Below are 19220 nucleotides of genomic sequence, written 5' to 3'. Positions count from 1 at the left end.
TTTCAAATTTGTTGGTCTACAGTTTTTCATAATATTGTGTTATGATCCTTTTTATTTTGTTTGGTTCTGTTGTTATGTCACCCATCTCATTTCTTATTGGGGTAATTTATGTCTTCTCATGTTTTTCTTTTGTCAATTTGGCCAGTGGTTTGTTGATTTTATTGATCTTTTCAAAGAACTAATGTCTAGTGTTGTTGATTCTTTCTACTTTTCTGTTCCTATTTCATTTATTTCTGCTCCAATCTTTATTATTTCCTTTCTTCTGGTTACTGTGGGCTTCTTTTGCAGCTCTCTTCCTGTTTATACAAGTTATGGTATTAATGCTTTGATGTTTGCCCTTTTTTCTCTTTTGTTGTTTGTATTTATAACTGTAAGTTGCCCTCTGAGTAGTGCTTTTGCTGTGTCTCAGAGGTTTTGATATGTTGTATTTTAATTCTAGGAGCTTTTTTTGTTTAATCTTTGATTTCTTCAGTTACCCAGTGGCTTTTAAGCAAGGTGATATTCAATTTTCATGTATTTGATTTTTTTTCATTGCTCTTCCTGTTATTGATTTCCCCTTTTATAGTGTTTTGGTCAGAGAAAATGCTTTGTGTTGTTGTCAAATTTATTGTGGCTTGCTTTGTGACCTAAAATATGGTCTGTTCTAGAGAATGATCCAGGTGTGTGGAGAAAGAATGTGTACTTTGATGCTCATCGGCAGAGCATTCTTTATACGTATATGAGGTCTCATTGGTTTATTGTGGTGTTTAGATTTTTATCTTTGTTGAGTTTCTTTCTAGTTGTTTTGTCCTTTTCCAAAATTCACGCATTAAAGTCACCTACTATTATTGTGCAACTGTCTATTTCTATTTTCAATACTCTTAGAGTTTGTTTTATGTGTTTTGGAGCCTTGTCATTTGGTGCATATATATTTATTAAGGCTATGTCCTCTTGGAGGATTTACCCTTTACTCATTGTATAAAAGTCCTTCCTTGTCTTGGTAAATTGTAAATTTTGCCTTAAAGTCTGTTTTGTCAGAGGTTAATATTTCCACTCCTGCTTTTGTTGTTGTTATTGTTTGTCTGATATATCTTTTTCCATCCTTTAAGTTTTAGTTCATTTGTATCTTTGTGTCTAAGGTTGTCTCTTGATGGGTCTTTTTTTTTTTTTTTTTTTAAATCATTCGGCCATTCTCTGTCTCTTTCCTGGTACACTTAATCCATTTACATTCAGTGTGATTATCAATAAATATGAGTTCACTGCTGTCTATTATTCTTTTTGTTGTTGTGTCGATGGTTTCTTTGTTCTGCTTAATTTCTTGTGCTGGGATTTTTTGTGGATTTTCTTTTTGCTTCTGTCATTGTTGTTGATTATGTATTTACGGAGTTTTTATGTTTTTTTTCTTTTGATAAGTAGGTTTGTTAATTTTCTTTGTAGTTACCCTAAAACTAACCTTTGTCTTCCTGAATTTAAAGCAGCCTTTTATTTCCTGATATTGCCTTGGCTTCCTCTCTATATGGAAGTTCTTTAACTATACCATTTATTCCCCCTTTTTTGTTTTGCAGTTGTCATCATTTACAGATTGACATATCTGGTTCCCTGTTTTCAGTCTTTCAGTGTTATTTTATTTTTTGGACTTCTTTATCTGGGTTGGTATCTAGCTGATGCTGTTGTGTGTCCTCATCTCAGGTTGTTGTCTATGTTGTCAGTTCTCTGTCTGTAGGACACTCTTTAATATTTCTTGCAAGTCTGGTCTGGTTTTTACAAATTCCCTTAACTTTATCTGGAAATGTGCTAATTTTGCCATCATATTTGAGGGACATTTTTGCTGGGTATATAATTCTTGGTTGGTAATTTTTTTCTTTCAGGGTTGTATATATTTCAAACCATTGCCACCTTCTTGCCTGCATTATTTCTGCCAAAAAGTCAGAGCTTATTTGTACTGGTTCCCTTTGTAGGTGAGCTTTTATTTTTCCCTAACTCCTCTCAGGAGTGTTTTTTTGTCTTTGGCATTAGAGAGTTTTATTATAATGTGTCCTTGTGATTTTCTTTTGGGATCTATCTTGTATGGGTTTCGTTGTGCTTCTTGGATGAATATCTTTTCATCTTTCATATTAGGGAAGTTTCTGCCAGCAAATCTTCAAATATTCTTTCTGTGCTTTTTATCCTCTTCCTGTTCTGGGATTCCAATCACACGTAGATTATTCCTCTTGATAGTGTCCCACTTAACCCTTAGGTTTTCTGCACTCTTTTTTCTGATTGTTCCTCAAACAAGCTAATATCAAGGGATTTGTTCTCTATTTCATTGATTTGGTCTTCCATTGCTTCAGTTCTACTCTTGTGTCCTTACATTGAGTTGTCGCTTTCTGAAACTTTATTGTTAACCTTCCAGATTTAAGATTGCTGATTTTGTATGGTTTTTAATTGTCTTTATTTTGTCATTTTGTTCATGTGTTGTTTTCCTAAATTCTTCTAGTGTTTTGTCTGTGCCTTCCTTCATTTCGTGTATGTCTTCCTTTTGTTTTGCCTGTGTTTTCTTCGATCTCTTGGAGGTTCTATATATAAGTCTTTTGAATTCCTTATTCTGTAGTTCGATGATCTTTTCTTCTTCAGGGAGGTTTTCTGGTTCTTATTTTGGTCCTTTGTTGTCTCTGAGGCTTTAAAGTGTTATTATATTGTTTTTAGTAATTGTATATTTGTTTTCTGTATCCTAATTTTTTGTTTTGGTGTGTCCAACAGGCGGTGCTGGCATGCTACTCTGGTCAGCAGTCTGGCCACATTTGAGCACTCACCATCTGTCTTTGGGTGGGTGCGGTAGGAGCTAGATGGGTGAGCATGGGACTTTGTTCTCTGGTCTTGCTGGGCAGCTTGAGGACAGCCTGGGTGAGGGTTGGCTGCCACCTGTCATCATCCTGATGGCGTGGGAGTGAGGAGTGGTTCATATTGAGTATATTGGGCCACAGGTGTGGTGGGTATGTTGTGTGAATGACGGCATGGTCATTGCCACTCACCAGATGATGGGGAGGTGGATGGTTTGGAGGTGGGTGTTGAGTGTGTGCAGTTGTGCTGGCTCCACCTCATGTCAAGCAGAAGGAGGGGGGAAGTGGCGAGTGGGCGTGTGTGTAGTCATGCCATGGGTGCCTCTCACCGGGCCGGGGGGGGGTGGGAGCAAAGAGTGGGTGCACTCATGCCTCTGGTGCCTCATACCAGGCAAGGGGAGGGGGAAGGGAGCAGTAGGCAGGCACGCTCACAGTCGTGATGCCCACGCCTCTTGCCAGGTGGAGGGGGCAGGGAGGAGCATCCAGTAAGCACACATGGGTTGAACTGCCTGCACCTCTCATTTGGTTGGGGGAAATGGGAGGGAGCAGCAGACGTGTACACAGACGTGCCATCGGTGCCTCTTATCGGGCAGATGAAGGGTGAGGAAACAGTGGGTGGGCACATGCACACTGCTATGCTGGTGCCTCTCACCAAAAGGGGGAAGGGGTGGGAGTGGCAGGTTGGTGTGAGCATGATCACGATGCCAGTGCCTCTAGCTGGGATGAGAGGACACGGGGAGCAGCAGGCAGTCATGCCTGGGCCTCTCACTGAATGGTTGGAGGGGTATGGGAGCAGCAGGTATATGTACACATGTGCCTCCGGCGCCTCTTGCCAGATGGGGGGAAGGAAGAGGGACTGGAGGGCAGACACACATACAGTTGTGTTTCTGCCACCTGTTGCCAGGCTGGGCTGGTTGCTACTGTAGAGTGGGTGCATGCATGGTCGCACATGGTCTCTGCCACTGCTTGAATGCTGAGGTGTGTGTGTAGGTGGCATTCGGGCACATGCACTGGAGGGTACCTACCACCAGCATTTGTCTGGTGGGAAGAGGCGGGTAGTAGATGTTGCTGGGGTGGAGTGCTCGTGTTATGGACCCTGGTCAGTTGGTGTGTCCTGGGTATGGGGTCCCCTATCAGTTGCACACAGGAGGATGGGGGTAGGAGATGTGTGCCCATATGGTTAGTGGATGTTTATGCCCAGACCTTTCATGTCTGCAGCAGCAAGCATTCCATACCTAGTCCCAACCAAATGTGAATTGGGGAGGGCCATCTAGGATCTGTTCAGGTGGGAGATGTCCTGCCACCACCCTGCACTTCCACCGTCTTGTGTGCCCCACTCACCCCCGAGATTGGGGACTACTGTTTTGGGCTGTCTGGTTCTGGATCTCAGCTCTCTCCCTGCTCTTGCTTCTCTCCCAATATGTCTGTATAGTGTTTGCCTCCATGTTTTCCTCTCCTAGGTTTACATCTAACTTTGTCTTAAAATGTCCATGTTGAGCTGGGACAGTTAGTAGAGCCCCTCCATTTCGTATTACTCCTCCCTTGCTGTGTTCATTCAAGTTTTCCTTCCAGTCAGTGTTCAATTCAGTTCTTTTTCCTTACTTTTTGATGTTCAGGGTTCCAGGATTGTTTTCTGGATTTGTTTCACTTAGTTTTCCAGGTCTTTGCTGTAAGGGGATGGTAAGGTGTGTCTAACCAATCCTCCATCTTGGCTCCGCCCCCTTCATTATCATGTTTTTAAAAGTAAGTCATGAAAATAAAAATTTTAAATAATCAGGAAAGAGAAACAAAGCATTGTTGTTGTTTGGCATCAAGTCGATTCTGACTCATAACATACAGGAGAAAAAAATAATCCAGATTTGTCCTCAGAAACAAGGCAGCAGACAATAGTATGAAATTTTAAAGTGCTAAAAATATTATTAATATAGAATTCTGTATACAGCAAAAATATCTTTCAAAAGTGAGAGTGAAATAAAGATTTTCCCAGGCAAAATCTAAGCAAATTTGCTGACATCAAACTTACACTATAAGAAATATAAGGGAAAGTTCTTTTGACTGAAGAAAATGGTAATATATAGCTATTTGGTTCTACACAAAGCAGTGAAGAGTGGCAGAAATAGTAACCTTTTGAGTATATGTAAAAGACCCTTTATTATTTTAAAATTTATTTGAAAAGCTATTGATTGTTTAAAGCAAAAATATTAGCATTGTATTTGGTGTTTCTAACACCATCCATGTGTGTGGATGTAAAATACATAGTCCAAAGGAATGAATGATGGAATAGAAATGCACAGGTGTAAGATCCTTGTGTTCCATGTGAAAGTGTATCAAATAATTAAGCAAGGAGATATGGTTAATAAGCCAAGAGAAGTAAAAGGAAGGACCAAGAAATACTTAACGTCACAGAGGAAAAGAAAAAAAAAAAACAAAAAGGAGCAAGGAAGAGATGGGATCAATAGAAAAAAGATTATAAGATGGTAGCCTTAATTGCCATTTATACTAAATGTAGATAATATAAATACCCCAATCAAATATTTGTTGTGTACAAGAAACTAAATTGAAATATATAGAATCAGAGAGATTTAAGGTATCTGGAAAATCTTTGAATATTTGGACATTACATGTACTCTTCTGAATAGGCCATGTGTCAAAGAGGAAATCAGAAGATATTTTCAATGAATGAAAATGAAAAGGCAGAATATCAAATTTGTGGAATGCTTTTAAAGAAGTTCTTAAAGGGATATTTATTGCATTAAGTGCTCATATTAAAAAGGAAGAAAAATAAATAAATGTAAATTAAAAAATCTAGGCTTCCACTTTAAGATCAAATTAAATCAAAACCTAGTAAAAGGAAGGACGTAACAAAGATAAGAGAAGAAACTTATGAAATTGAAAGCAGGAAATAATAGAGGAAGTCTATGAAAGCCAAAGCTGATTCATTGAAAAAGAAAAGTTAAAATTGATAAACGCCTAAACAGACTTACCAAGACAAAAAGAAGACAATATTACAAATACCAAAAATTAATAAGGCTATATCCTGATAGAACCCACAGACATTAAAAGCATAGTAAGAGAATAATATGACAACTTTTATGCCCATACATTTAACAACTTGGATGATGTGGACAGCTTCTTTGAAAACATAAACTTCCAAAACTTGCTGAAGAAGAAATGGAAAATCTAAATAGTCCTATATCTATTAAGGAAATTGAATAGGTAGTTGCAGACCTTCCCAAAGAGAAAAACCCAGGCCTAGATGGCTGCATTAGAGAATTTGATAAAAATTTTAAGGAGGAAATAGTACTATTTCTACATAAACCTTTCCAGAGTAAGTCTTTCCCCAACTAGTTGTATAAGGCCAACATTACTCTTACATCAAATCCAGGCAGACATTACAAGGGAGAAAAACAAAAATAAAAACAGAATGATTTAGTTTCCTAGTGCTGCCATAGCCAATTACCACAATCTTGGTGGCTTAAAACAGAAATTTATTCTGTCACGGTTCTGGAGGCGAAAAGTCCAAAATGAAAGTGTCAGCACAGCCCTGATCTGTCTGAAGACTCTAGGGAAGAATCTCTTCTTGCCTGTCTCCTAGCCTCTGGTAGAGTGCATCAGTCCTTACTCATCCTTGTTATGTAGCTGCATCACTGTAATCTCTGCCTCTGTCTTCACGTGGACTTCTCTATTCTTCTGTATCTGCATATATCCAAATCTGTCTCTCTGTATAAGGACACCGATCATTGGATTTAGGGCCCACCCTAAAAAAAAAACCTTTTTTTTCTTTCTAATCCCGTATAACCTCATCTTAACTTGATATCATCTGCAAAGACTCTATCTCCAAATAAGATACCAACATATCTTCAGGGGGGTGGGGTGGGGGTCTCACAATTCAACCTACTGTATCCTTCATGCACATATTCTCAACAAGATACTAGCAAATCAAATCCAGCATTAATATATAAAAATACATCAAGAACAAGTGAGATTTATTTCAGGAATGCAAAGTTGATTTAGCATCTGAAAATCAGTGTGATTCACCATGTTAACAGACTGAACAAGAAAAAAGCCTTTGGCAAAGTTCGCCATCCACTCGTGATAACAATTCTCAGGGATAAAAGAGAACTTCCTCAGCCTGATAAAGGGTAACTATAAAAGACCTGCAGCTAACATCGTGCTTTATGCTGAAAGAGAATGCCAACCCCCTAAGGTCAGAAATGGGGCCAGGATGTTTATTCTCAGCACTCATATCCAACATAGAAATATGAAATACTAGGGATAAATTTAACAAGTATGTACAAAACCTATACATCGAAAACTACAAAACATTGTTGAAAGAAATTGAGAAGGACCTAATACACAGGGAGATATGCCTTGTTTGTAACAAAGTAGAAATCTGTATTTTTTAAACATAATTCTTTCCAAATTGATGTACAGATTCAGTGCAGTCTCATTCAAGTCACAATAGTTTTATTTTGTAGAAATTGACAAACCGATGCTAAAATGTATATGGAAATTCAGAGGAGTTGGAATTGACTTGACTGCAGTGGGTTTGGTTTTTGGTTTATGATATCCAAAACAATCTTGAAAAGGAACAAAGTTAGAAAGATTACACTACCTGAGTTCAAGGCTTAGTATAAAGCTACAATTATAAGTACAGTGTGGTATTGGCTAAGGATAGACATTGATCAATGGAACAGAGTAGGTAGTCTAAGAGCAGACCCACCCATATATGATCAGTAGATTTTCAGCAAAGATACCAACATAATTCAATGGAGAGAGGATGGTCTTTTCAGTAAGTAGTGCTGAAACAATTGAACATCCATATGCAGAAAAATGGAACTTGATGTTTATGTCATACCATATCCAAATATTCTAAAATGGTACAACCTTTTTGAAAAGTAGTTTGGCAATTTCTTACAGAGTTAAACAGACAGCTGTCATATGACCCAGCAACTCTAGGTATTTACAAAAACCAAAAGTATACGTGCATAGAAACACTTGTACACAAATGTTTATAATACCTTTATTTGTAATAGTCACAAGCTAGAAAAAAATATGTTCACTGGTGGGTGAATGAGTAATGAATTATGGTAATTGCTAATTATGTGTAATGATGTAATTAGTAAGAAGGAATAAAAAGAGATGGTTCTCAAATGCAATATATATGAATGAATATCAAAAACATTACAGTGAGCAAACGAACCCAGCCAGAAAAAGAGCATGTAATACATACTGTATGATTTCATTTATATGAAATTCCATGACTGCAAAACTAATCTGTGATGACAGATAGTGCACCTGTACTTGGATTAGGATTGTGGGGTGGCATCAGCTACAAAGGAATACAGTGTGACTTTTGGGGCTGATAAAAGTGTTCTGTGGCTCCGTTTTGATTTTGGATGGACAGGTGTTGATGTTTCTCAAACTCATGTACTTACACACTTAAAATGGAGTAATTTTATTGTATATAAATCCTGCTTGAATGAGTTTATTTTATTTATTTATTTATTTTTATATAACTTTTATTAAGCTTCAAGTGAACGTTTACAAATCCAATCAGTCTGTCACATATAAGTTTACATACATCTCACTCCCTACTCCCACTTGCTCTCCCCCTCTTGAGTCAGCCCTTTCAGTCTCTCCTTCCTTGACAATTTTGCCGGCTTCCCTCTCTCTCTATCCTCCCATCCCCCCTCCAGACAAGAGTTGCCAACACAATCTCAAGTGTCCACCTGATATAATTAGTTCACTCTTCATCAGCATCTCTTTCCCCCCCGCTGACCAGTCCCTTTCATTTCTGATGAGTTGTCTTCGGGGATGGTTCCTGTCCTGTGCCAACAGAAGGTCTGGGGACCATGGCTGCCGGGATTCCTCTAGTCTCAGTCAGACCATTAAGTTTGGTCTTTTTATGAGAATTTGGGCTCTGTATCCCACTGATCTCCTGCTCCCTCAGGGGTCCTCTGCTGTGCTCCCTGTCAGGGCAGTCATCGATTGTGGCCGGGCACCAACTAGTTCTTCTGGTCTCAGGATGATGTAGGTCTCTGGTTCATGTGCCCCTTTCCGTCTCTTGGGCTCTTAGTTGTCCTGTGGCCTTGGTGTTCTTCATTTTCCTTTGATCCAGGTGGGTTGAGACCAACTGAGGCATCTTAGATGGCCGCTTGTTAGCATTTAAGACCCCAGACACCACATTTCAAAGTGGGATGCAGAATGATTTCATAATAGAATTATTTTGCCAATTGACTTAGAAGTCCCCGCAAACCATGTTCCCCAGACCCCCGTGCTTGCTCCGCTGACCTTTGAAGCATTCAGTTTATCCTGGAAACTTCTTTGCTTTTGGTCCAGTCCAATTGAGCTGACCTTCCATGTATTGAGTGTTGTCTTTCCCTTCACCTAAAGCAGTTGTTATCTACTGATTAATCAATAAAAAACCCTCTCCCACCCTCCCTCCCTCCCCCCCTCGTAACCACAAAAGTATGTGTTCTTCTCAGTTTATACTATTTCTCAAGATCTTATAATAGTGGTATTATACAATATTTGTCCTTTTGCCTCTGACTCATTTCGCTCAGCATAATGCCTTCCAGGTTCCTCCATGTTATGAAATGTTTCAGAGATTCGTCACTGTTCTTTATCGATGCGTAGTATTCCATTGTGTGAATATACCACAATTTATTTACCCATTCATCCGTTGATGGACACCTTGGTTGCTTCCAACTTTTTGCTATTGTAAACAGAGCTGCAATAAACATGGGTGTGCATATATCTGTTTGTATGAAGGCTCTTGTATCTCTAGGGTATATTCCCAGGAGTGGGATTTCTGAGTTGTATGGTAGTTCTATTTCTAACTGTTTAAGATAACGCCAGATAGATTTCCAAAGTGGTTGTACCATTTGACATTCCCACCAGCAGTGTATGAGAGTTCCAATCTCTCCGCAGCCTCTCCAACATTTATTATTTTGTGTTTTTTGGATTAATGCCAGCCTTGCTGGTGGGAGATGGAATCTCATCGTAGTTTTAATTTGCATTTCTCTAATGGCTAATGATCGAGAGCATTTTCTCATGTATCTGTTGGCTGCCTGAATATCTTCTTTAGTGAAATGTGTGTTCATATCCTTTGCCCACTTCTTGATTGGGTTGTTTGTCTTTTTGTGGTTGAGTTTTGACAGAATCATGTAGATTTTAGAGATCAGGCGCTGGTCGGAGATGTCATAGCTGAAAATTCTTTCCCAATCTGTAGGTGGTCTTTTTACTCTTTTGGAGAAGTCTTTAGATGAGCATAGGTGTTTGATTTTTAGGAGCTCCCAGTTATCGGGTTTCTCTTCATCATTTTTGGTAATGTTTTGTATTCTGTTTATGCCTTGTATTAGGGCTCCTAGGGTTGTCCCAATTTTTTCTTCCATGATCTTTATCGTTTTAGTCTTTATGTTTAGGTCTTTGATCCACTTGGAGTTAGTTTTTGTGCATGGTGTGAGGTATGGGTCCTGTTTCATTTTTTTGCAAATGGATATCCAGGTATGCCAGCACCATTTGTTAAAAAGGCTATCTTTTCCCCAATTAATTGACACTGGTCCTTTGTCAAATATCAGCTGCTCATACGTGGATGGATCTATGTCTGGGTTCTCAATTCTGTTCCTTTGGTCTATGTGCCTGTTGTTGTACCAGTACCAGGCTGTTTTGACTACTGTGGCTGTATAATAGGTTCTGAAGTCAGGTAAAGTGAGGCCTCCCACTTTCTTCTTCTTTTTCAGTAATGCTTTGCTTATCCGGGGCTTCTTTCCCTTCCATATGAAATTGGTGATTTGTTTCTCTATCCCCTTAAAATATGACAATGGAATTTGGATCGGAAGTGCGTTAAATGTATAGATGGCTTTTGGTAGAATAGACATTTTTACTATGTTAAGTCTTCCTATCCATGAGCAGGGTATGTTTTTCCACTTAAGTATGTCCTTTTGAATTTCTTGTAGTAGAGCTTTGTAGTTTTCTTTGTATAGGTCTTTTACATCCTTGGTAAGATTTATTCCTAAGTATCTTATCTTCTTGGGGGCTACTGTGAATGGTATTGATTTGGTTATTTCCTCTTCGGTGTTCTTTTTGTTGATGTAGAGGAATCCAAGTGATTTTTGTATGTTTATTTTATAACCTGAGACTCTGCCAAACTCTTCTATTAGTTTCAGTAGTTTTCTGGAGGATTCCTTAGGGTTTTCTGTGTATATAATCATGTCATCTGCAAATAGTGATAACTTTACTTCTTCCTTGCCAATCCGGATACCTTTTATTTCTTTGTCTAGCCTAATTGCCCTGGCTAAGACTTCCAACACGATGTTGAATAAGAGCGGTGATAAAGGGCATCCTTGTCTGGTTCCCGTTCTCAAGGGAAATGCTTTCAGGTTCTCTCCATTTAGAGTGATATTGGCTGTTGGCTTTGCATAGATGCCCTTTATTATGTTGAGGAATTTTCCTTCAATTCCTGTTTTGGTAAGAGTTTTTATCATGAATGGGTGTTGGACTTTGTCAAATGCCTTTTCTGCATCAATTGATAAGATCATGTGGTTTTTGTCTTTTGTTTTATTTATGTGATGGATTACATTAATGGTTTTCCTGATATTAAACCAGCCTTGCGTACCTGGTATAAATCCCACTTGATCAGGGTGAATTATTTTTTTGATGTGTTGTTGGATTCTATTGGCTAGAATTTTGTTGAGGATTTTTGCATCAATGTTCATGAGGGATATAGGTCTATAATTTTCTTTTTTTGTAATGTCTTTACCTGGTTTTGGTATCAGGGAGATGGTGGCTTCATAGAATGAGTTGGGTAGTATTCCGTCATTTTCTATGCTTTGGATTACCTTTAGTAGTAGTGGTGTTAACTCTTCTCTGAAAGTTTGGTAGAACTCTGCAGTGAAGCCGTCCGGGCCAGGGCTTTTTTTTGTTGGGAGTTTTTTGATTACCGTTTCAATCTCTTTTTTTGTTATGGGTCTATTTAGTTGTTCTACTTCTGAATGTGTTAGTTTAGGTAGGTAGTGTTTTTCCAGGAATTCATCCATTTCTTCTAGGTTTTCAAATTTGTTAGAGTACAATTTTTCATAATAATCTGAAATGATTCTTTTAATTTCATTTGGTTCTGTTGTGATGTGGTCCTTCTCGTTTCTTATTCGGGTTATTTGTTTCCTTTCCTGTATTTCTTTAGTCAGTCTAGCCAATGGTTTATCAATTTTGTTAATTTTTTCAAAGAACCAGCTTTTGGCTTTGTTAATTCTTTCAATTGTTTTTCTGTTCTCTAAGTCATTTAGTTCAGCTCTAATTTTTATTATTTGTTGTCTTCTGGTGCCTGATGGATTCTTTTGTTGCTCAGTTTCTATTTGTTCAAGTTGTAGGGACAGTTCTCTGATTTTGGCTCTTTCTTCTTTTTGTATGTGTGCATTTATTGATATAAATTGGCCTCTGAGCACTGCTTTTGCTGTGTCCCAGAGGTTTTGATAGGAAGTATTTTCATTCTCGTTGCTTTCTATGAATTTCCTTATTCCCTCCTTGATGTCTTCTATAACCCAGTCATTTTTCAGGAGGGTATTGTTCATTTTCCAAGTATTTGATTTCTTTTCCCTAGTTTTTCTGTTATTGATCTCTAGTTTTATTGCCTTGTGGTCTGAGAAGATGCTTTGTAATATTTCGATGTTTTGGACCCTGCAAAGGTTTGTTTTATGACCTAATATGTGGTCTATTCTAGAGAATGTTCCATGTGCGCTAGAAAAAAAAGTATACTTTGCAGCAGTTGGGTGGAGAGTTCTGTATAAGTCAATGAGGTCAAGTTGGTTGATTGTTGTAATTAGATCTTCCGTGTCTCTATTGAGCTTCTTACTGGATGTCCTGTCCTTCTCCGAAAGTGGTGTGTTGAAGTCTCCTACTATAATTGTGGACGTATCTATCTCACTTTTCAGTTCTGTTAAAATTTGATTTATGTATCTTGCAGCCCTGTCATTGGGTGCATAAATATTTAATATGGTTATGTCTTCCTGATCAATTGTCCCTTTTATCATTATATAGTGTCCTTCTTTATCCTTTGTGGTGGATTTAAGTCTAAAGTCTATTTTGTCAGAAATTAATATTGCTGCTCCTCTTCTTTTTTGCTTATTGTTTGCTTGATATATTTTTTTCCATCCTTTGAGTTTTAGTTTGTTCGTGTCTCTAAGTCTAAGGTGTGTCTCTTGTAGGCAGCATATAGATGGATCGTGTTTCTTTATCCAGTCCGAGACTCTCTGTCTCTTTATTGGTGCATTTAGTCCATTTACATTCAGGGTAATTATAGATAAATAAGTTTTTAGTGCTGTCATTCTGATGCCTTTTTATGTGTGTTGTTGACAATTTCATTTTTCCACATACTTTTTTGTGCTGAGGAGTTTTTCTTCGTAAATTGTGAGATCCTCATTTTCATAGTGTTTGACTTTATGCTAGTGGAGTCGTTACGTTTTTCTTGGCTTTTATCTTGAATTATAGAGTTGTTATACCTTTTTGTGGTTACCTTATTATTTACCCCTATTTTTCTAAGTAAAAACCTAACTTGTATTGTTCTATATCGCCTTGTATCACTCTCCATATGGCAGTTCAGTGCCTCCTGTATTTAGTCCCTCTTTTTTGATTATTGTGATCTTTTACCTATTGAGTTCCATGATTCCCTGTTATGTATATTTTTTTTTAATTAATCTTAATTTGTTTGTTTTTGTGATTTCCCTATTTGAGTTGATATCAGGACGTTCTGTTTTGTGACCTTGTGTTGTGCTGATATCTGATATTATTGGTTCTCTGACCAAACAGTATCCTTCAGTATTTCTTGTAGCTTTGGTTTGGTTTTTGCAAATTCTCTAAACTTGTGTTTGTCTGTAAATATCTTAATTTCGCCTTCATATTTCAGAGAGAGTTTTGCCAGATATATGATCCTTGGCTGGCAGTTTTTCTCCTTCAGTGTTCTGTATATGTCGTCCCATTCCCTTCTTGCCTGCATGGTTTCTGCTGAGTAGTCTGAACTTATTCTTATTGATTCTCCCTTGAAGGAAACCTTTCTTTTCTCCCTGGCTGCTTTTAAAATTTTCTGTTTATCTTTGGTTTTGGTGAGTGTGATGATAATATGTCTTGGTGTTTTTCTTTTTGGATCAATCTTAAATGGGGTTCGATGAGCATCTTGGATAGCTATCCTTTCGTCTTTCATGATGTCAGGGAAGTTTTCTGTCAGGAGTTCTTCAACTATTTTCTCTGTGTTTTCTGTCCCCCCTCCCTGTTCTGGGACTCCAATCACCCGCAGGTTATCCTTCTTGATAGAAAAAAAAAAAAAAAAAATAGAGTCCCACATAATTCTTAGGGTTTCTTCATTTTTTTAAATTCTTTTATCTGATTTTTTTTTCAGCTATGTTGGTATTGATTCCCTGGTCCTCCAGATGTCCCAGTCTGCATTCTAATTGCTCGAGTCTGCTCCTCTGACTTCCTATTGCGTTGTCTAATTCTGTAATTTTATTGTTGATCTTTTGGATTTCTACATGTTGTCTCTCTATGGATTCTTGCAACTTATTAATTTTTCCACTATGTTCTTGAATAATCTTTTTGAGTTCTTCAACAGTTTTATCGGTGTGTTCCTTGGCTTTTTCTGCAGTTATCCTAATTTCATTTGTGATATCTTTAAGCATTCTGTAAATTAGTTTTTTATATTCTGTATCTGATAATTCCAGGATTGTATCTTCATTTGGGAAAGATTTTGATTCTTTTGTTTGGGGGGTTGGAGAAGCTGTCACGGTCTGCTTCTTTAAGTGGTTTGATATGGATTGTTGTCTCCGAGCCATCACTGGGAAACTAGTTTTTCCAGAAAATCCGCTAAAAAAAAATGCAGTCAGATCCCTATCAGAGTTATCCCTCTGGCTCAGGCTATTCGGATGTTAATGAAGCCGCCTGGGGAAGGTGGGGGAGGGAACAGAGAGATAGGAGAGTCGCACCTCAGAATATAGCCAGAGTTGCTTGTCTTGCTTGGAATGACTATTATATCTGAGATTCCCTCGGGTGCGTTGCCTATGTGTGCTGGCTGTGTGGAGATTGCCCCTGGGGGGTCTGGCCTGCTGGAGTCACGGTCAGATCCTCCGCTTCCAGCCGCACGCCCGGCGTCAAGGCTCCCCTACTGGGACGGTGCACTCTCGACTCCAAAATCAGTCGCTGCCTCCCGGGGACTTCTCGTCCCTCTAGCCGCGTGGCCGTGCCGCCTCCGCGAACCAGTTGGGCTGCCTCCCGGGGTTAGTTCAGATGGGTGGAGCAGCTCCCCGTGCTTGTGCCGTGACCGAGTGTCCCGGCTGGGACGCTGATCTCCCCGCTCCAATACCAGTCGCTGCCTCCCGGGGACTTCTCCTATCGGCTGCGTCCCACGCCGCCCGCGCGACCCGGCTGGTCCCCTTCCCGGGGTTAGTTCAGGGGGGTGGAGCAGTTCTCCGTGTTTATGCTGTACCTGCGTCCAGTCCAAATCCCGGCGGGACGGTTGCCCAGCTGGGACACTGCTCTTCCTGTTCCGAGACCAGTCACTGCCTCCTGGGGACTTCTCCTACCGGCTGCGTCCCACGCCACCCGCGGAACCGGCTGGTCCCCCTCCCGGGGTTAGTTCATGGGGGTGGAGCAGCTCTCTGTGCTCGTGCCGTACCTGACTGGTGCGCTGGCTCCAGCCTCTGGAAACAATCGCTGCTTCCCCGTATTAGTTCGTTCTCCGTCTCTAAATCTGTGTTTGTTGTTCAGGGTTCGTAGATTGTTATGTATGTGATCGATTCACTTGTTTTTCCGTGTCTTTGTTGTAAGAGGGATCCGAGGTAGCGTCTGCCTAGTCCGCCATCTTGGCTCCGCCTGAGTTTATTTTTAAAACTGGAAATGAAACATTCCTTGTTTTCAAGTTGGAGGAAAAATGGAATCTTAGTTTTCCCATCCTTTCCTTGTGCTCTAATGATATTATGGGAGAAGTTTCAAAAAATGTAAATGACTTTTTTTTCTTTCAATTAGCACAGTGGAAGCAGTGACATCATTTCAGCTGTTGTGTTTATTTTAAGGAATTAAAATTACCTAAGTGACATGCAGAAGTAGCTTTAAGCCTGGGTGTCAACACAGACTCTTAAGAGTAAGAGGATGCTCTGAATATATTTATAATTCATATAGAATGGCTCACATGAATGTAGCCCCTAATTTTCTGAATAAGAAAAAGGAAAGGGGAAATTTACAATATATTTGATTTGCCTTAAGAAATCATCAAATTCTGAACATTTCTCCCAGAGTAATCCCTAGAAGTCCACATTTATTGACGTAACAGTCAAACCCTTCACCAATTCCAGAACAAGAAAGACAGTTTTCCCTGCTTGCCTTATGACCTTTTCCCAGCACATTGCAATTATCAGTTTATAAACGAAACAACACTCCTCAATACTTACATGAGAAAAGTCAAATATAAGAAAAGAGCCCCCCTCCCCTTTTTTTAATGCGAGAGCCTTGTTACCCACCAAATTAGCCAAGGTTGTTTGATTGCTTAATGATAATTCTCAACGCTGGCGCAGATGAGCGTTCTCCTACACTACGCACGGACAAGTGGATTGATAGTTTCATAACCAATTTTAAATTTGCTTTGAGAGCCTTAAAGGTGTTCATACCGGTTGATCAAATAATTCTACATCTAGTGTCCATCCTAAAGGAATTTATCAATCAGAGATATGGTTTGATTACATTAGAGGAGAAGACATTTATAGGTTAGCATTGGGAATGATATTAAGTAAACACAATTGATATCACTATTATTATTTTCCTAGATTTGTAATTATAAGATATCAGGCATTCATTTGGCTATCATTTTTGAGTCTGTGAGTGGGAAATAATCCTTGAGAGAATTTAACTCTTGGATTTACCCTTATAAGGAGAATATAAACTAGTTATAAAAGCAGACTATCTTAGCTTTCCTGCTTACCTATTTAACATAGATTGCATTGCATAGTAGTTGGAACATGTAAGGGCAACAGCAGAAGGGTGAGTTGGGTTGTCTCTTCTGGTCCTCCCCTGAGTCAAGGGATCTAGATAACACTTCTGCCCACACACAGAACACTTGTAGGTTTATTGAGTCATCTTTTATTTCCATAAACACAAAAAAGAGATGCCAAAAAAGACTGAATTTCTTTACAAATTACCTGCAACAGTATGTGTATAGAACTGTAATAAGCCCACTCTCACATTTATGTTACAGGCTGAGAATTGCTAGAGATCTTATGAAAGTGCACACTTCTTCCCACCTATTGTATCTCTCAACCATCTTAGTGCCAGGAACGACTTTGAATCTTACGTCATATTTTCCTGTCTTCTTGCTCTGTAATTAGAAGACCATTTAATTTTTACAGCCTTTATGATAATATGTTTTCTTCCCTCCTGATTTGGAGACTTTCAGTTTCAATGATGCCACTCATTTTTATTTTTAATCTTCTAGATTCTTTGAACTTTTAAAATTAGCTGGTATTTTTGTCTTGACATTTATTTGTTTGTTTTTTATTTTAAATTTAGGAGGACTTTGACATTTGATATTTGTGTTGCAGTTCCCTGAATGTGGTTTCTATGGAATGTATGATAAGATCCTGCTTTTTCGCCATGATCCTACCTCTGAAAACATCCTTCAGCTGGTGAAAACGGCAAGTGATATCCAGGAAGGCGATCTTATTGAAGTTGTCTTGTCAGGTAGTGTACTTTTTTGCTTATTCATAGATTTAGGATTTATGTTTGAATAATTCTTGTGTGTGTAGGTACTATGTGTATACTGTATTATATTTTACTCTGGTAACATATAGATAACAAAATTTGCCATTTTAACCATTTCTAAGTGTACAATTCAGTGGCGTTATTCATATTCCATTGTCTTGTAAACATCATTACTATTTCTAAAATGTCATAACCCCAAACAGAAACTCTGTACCCACTGAGAACATGTTCCCATTCTACCCTCCTCTGAGCTCCTGCTAACCTCTAATCTACTTTCTGTATCTATGAATTTGACTATTCTAGATATAGAAGTGAAATCATACAATATTTGTCCTTTTGTCTCTGGCTCATTTCATTTGGCATAGTGTTTTCAAGGTTCACCCATGTTATAGTATGTATGAGAACACTACTCCTTTTTATTGCTGAGTAACATTCCATTGCAGACCACATTTGGTTTATCCACTCATCTGTTGATAGACACATGGGTTATGTCCATCTTTTGGCTATTGGGAATAATGCTGCAGTGAACATCAGTGTACAGTATCTGTTTGCAACCCTGCTTTCATTTCTTTTGAGTATATACCTAGGAATGGCATTGCTGGGTCAAATGGTAATCCTGTATTTAATTTTTTGAGGGACCACCAAACTCTTTTCCACAACAGCTGGACCATTTTACAATCCTACCAGCAATGCACAATGGTACCATTTTCTCCACATACTCACCAACACTTGTTACGTGTAGTTTTTTGGATAATAGCCATCCTAGGGGGTGTGAAGTGCTATCTCATCGTGGTATTGAATGGACATATGTTTTTGATGCATCATCGAAAGCATATGTCAAACTCAGCCCCAACAGGAGATTTTGGGGCCCTGCCCATATGAACTTTCAAAATTAATTTGGAAGGAAGCAGAAGATTTCCCTTGAAATTGGCTGCTTCCACACCTAAGTACTCTCCCAATTGCTCGGTCAACCTCGTTCTCCCGTCCATCCCCTCAACAACACACACGTACCTTCATTTACTACCTTGAATCATTTAGGCAGCAGCAAAAGCAGACAAAAAATTCATTAGCAGGGAAGCTAAGACAGATGCGCTGGCCCCAAATATGTTGAACATCTGGGAGCCCAAAAAATAAAAGCAGGGCTAGGAAGCCATTGACATATGAGAGTCAAAAGTCCAGTATCTGTAAGCCAAGACCAAAGAAGAAACCAGAGCTCAGGAATGAAAACAAGTCAGATCAGGAAATGCGACATCTTCACTTTGAAAGCTAAGACATGGCTCAGTAAACTCAGTCCCTGACAGATGCTGATTTTACCTCTGCTCAGATGTGCACTTCCTGTTTCAGGATTTAGAGGTTAGTAACAGGACTGCCTATAGATACAGAGAAAATGGATGTATTTAGCATTAAAAAAAGAGTGCCAGACAACCACTGCAGAGGGAATCTTTACAACAGTGGTCAGTGACATAACTGTGAAGTTGTCCAAAATGTTATTGCTTATTTTTGCTAAAAATAGAGTCATTATTGAGAAACTCAGATTGCCTTGCTCCTTTCTCTCTTCCAGCCTCTTTTGTTTGCTCTCTCCTTGGCCCAAGACTGTTTGGAGAAGCATCTTTTAAAGGAAATCTATTCACTTTAATGATTCTAGACTCCGTTTCCTTCAGGTTCCTCAGTTTGTGCAGAGCCCAA

General features: G+C 38.9%; 1 protein-coding gene across 1 annotated transcript in view; it reads left to right on the top strand.

The window, feature by feature from the left end:
* The window catches only part of PRKD1 (protein kinase D1), a 399928-nt gene that overhangs the window by 204569 nt on the left and 176139 nt on the right, over positions 1 to 19220 (top strand). Inside the window, exon 2 of the mRNA XM_003408596.4 lies at positions 17375 to 17513. Within this exon, the coding sequence (XP_003408644.1) occupies positions 17375 to 17513 (139 nt within the window). The remainder of the gene's footprint in view (positions 1 to 17374; positions 17514 to 19220) is intronic.

The sequence above is a fragment of the Loxodonta africana genome, chromosome 10 (assembly GCF_030014295.1).
Source record: "Loxodonta africana isolate mLoxAfr1 chromosome 10, mLoxAfr1.hap2, whole genome shotgun sequence".
Taxonomy (NCBI): Eukaryota; Metazoa; Chordata; class Mammalia; order Proboscidea; family Elephantidae; genus Loxodonta; species Loxodonta africana.
This window is presented reverse-complemented; position numbering and strand designations above follow the sequence as displayed.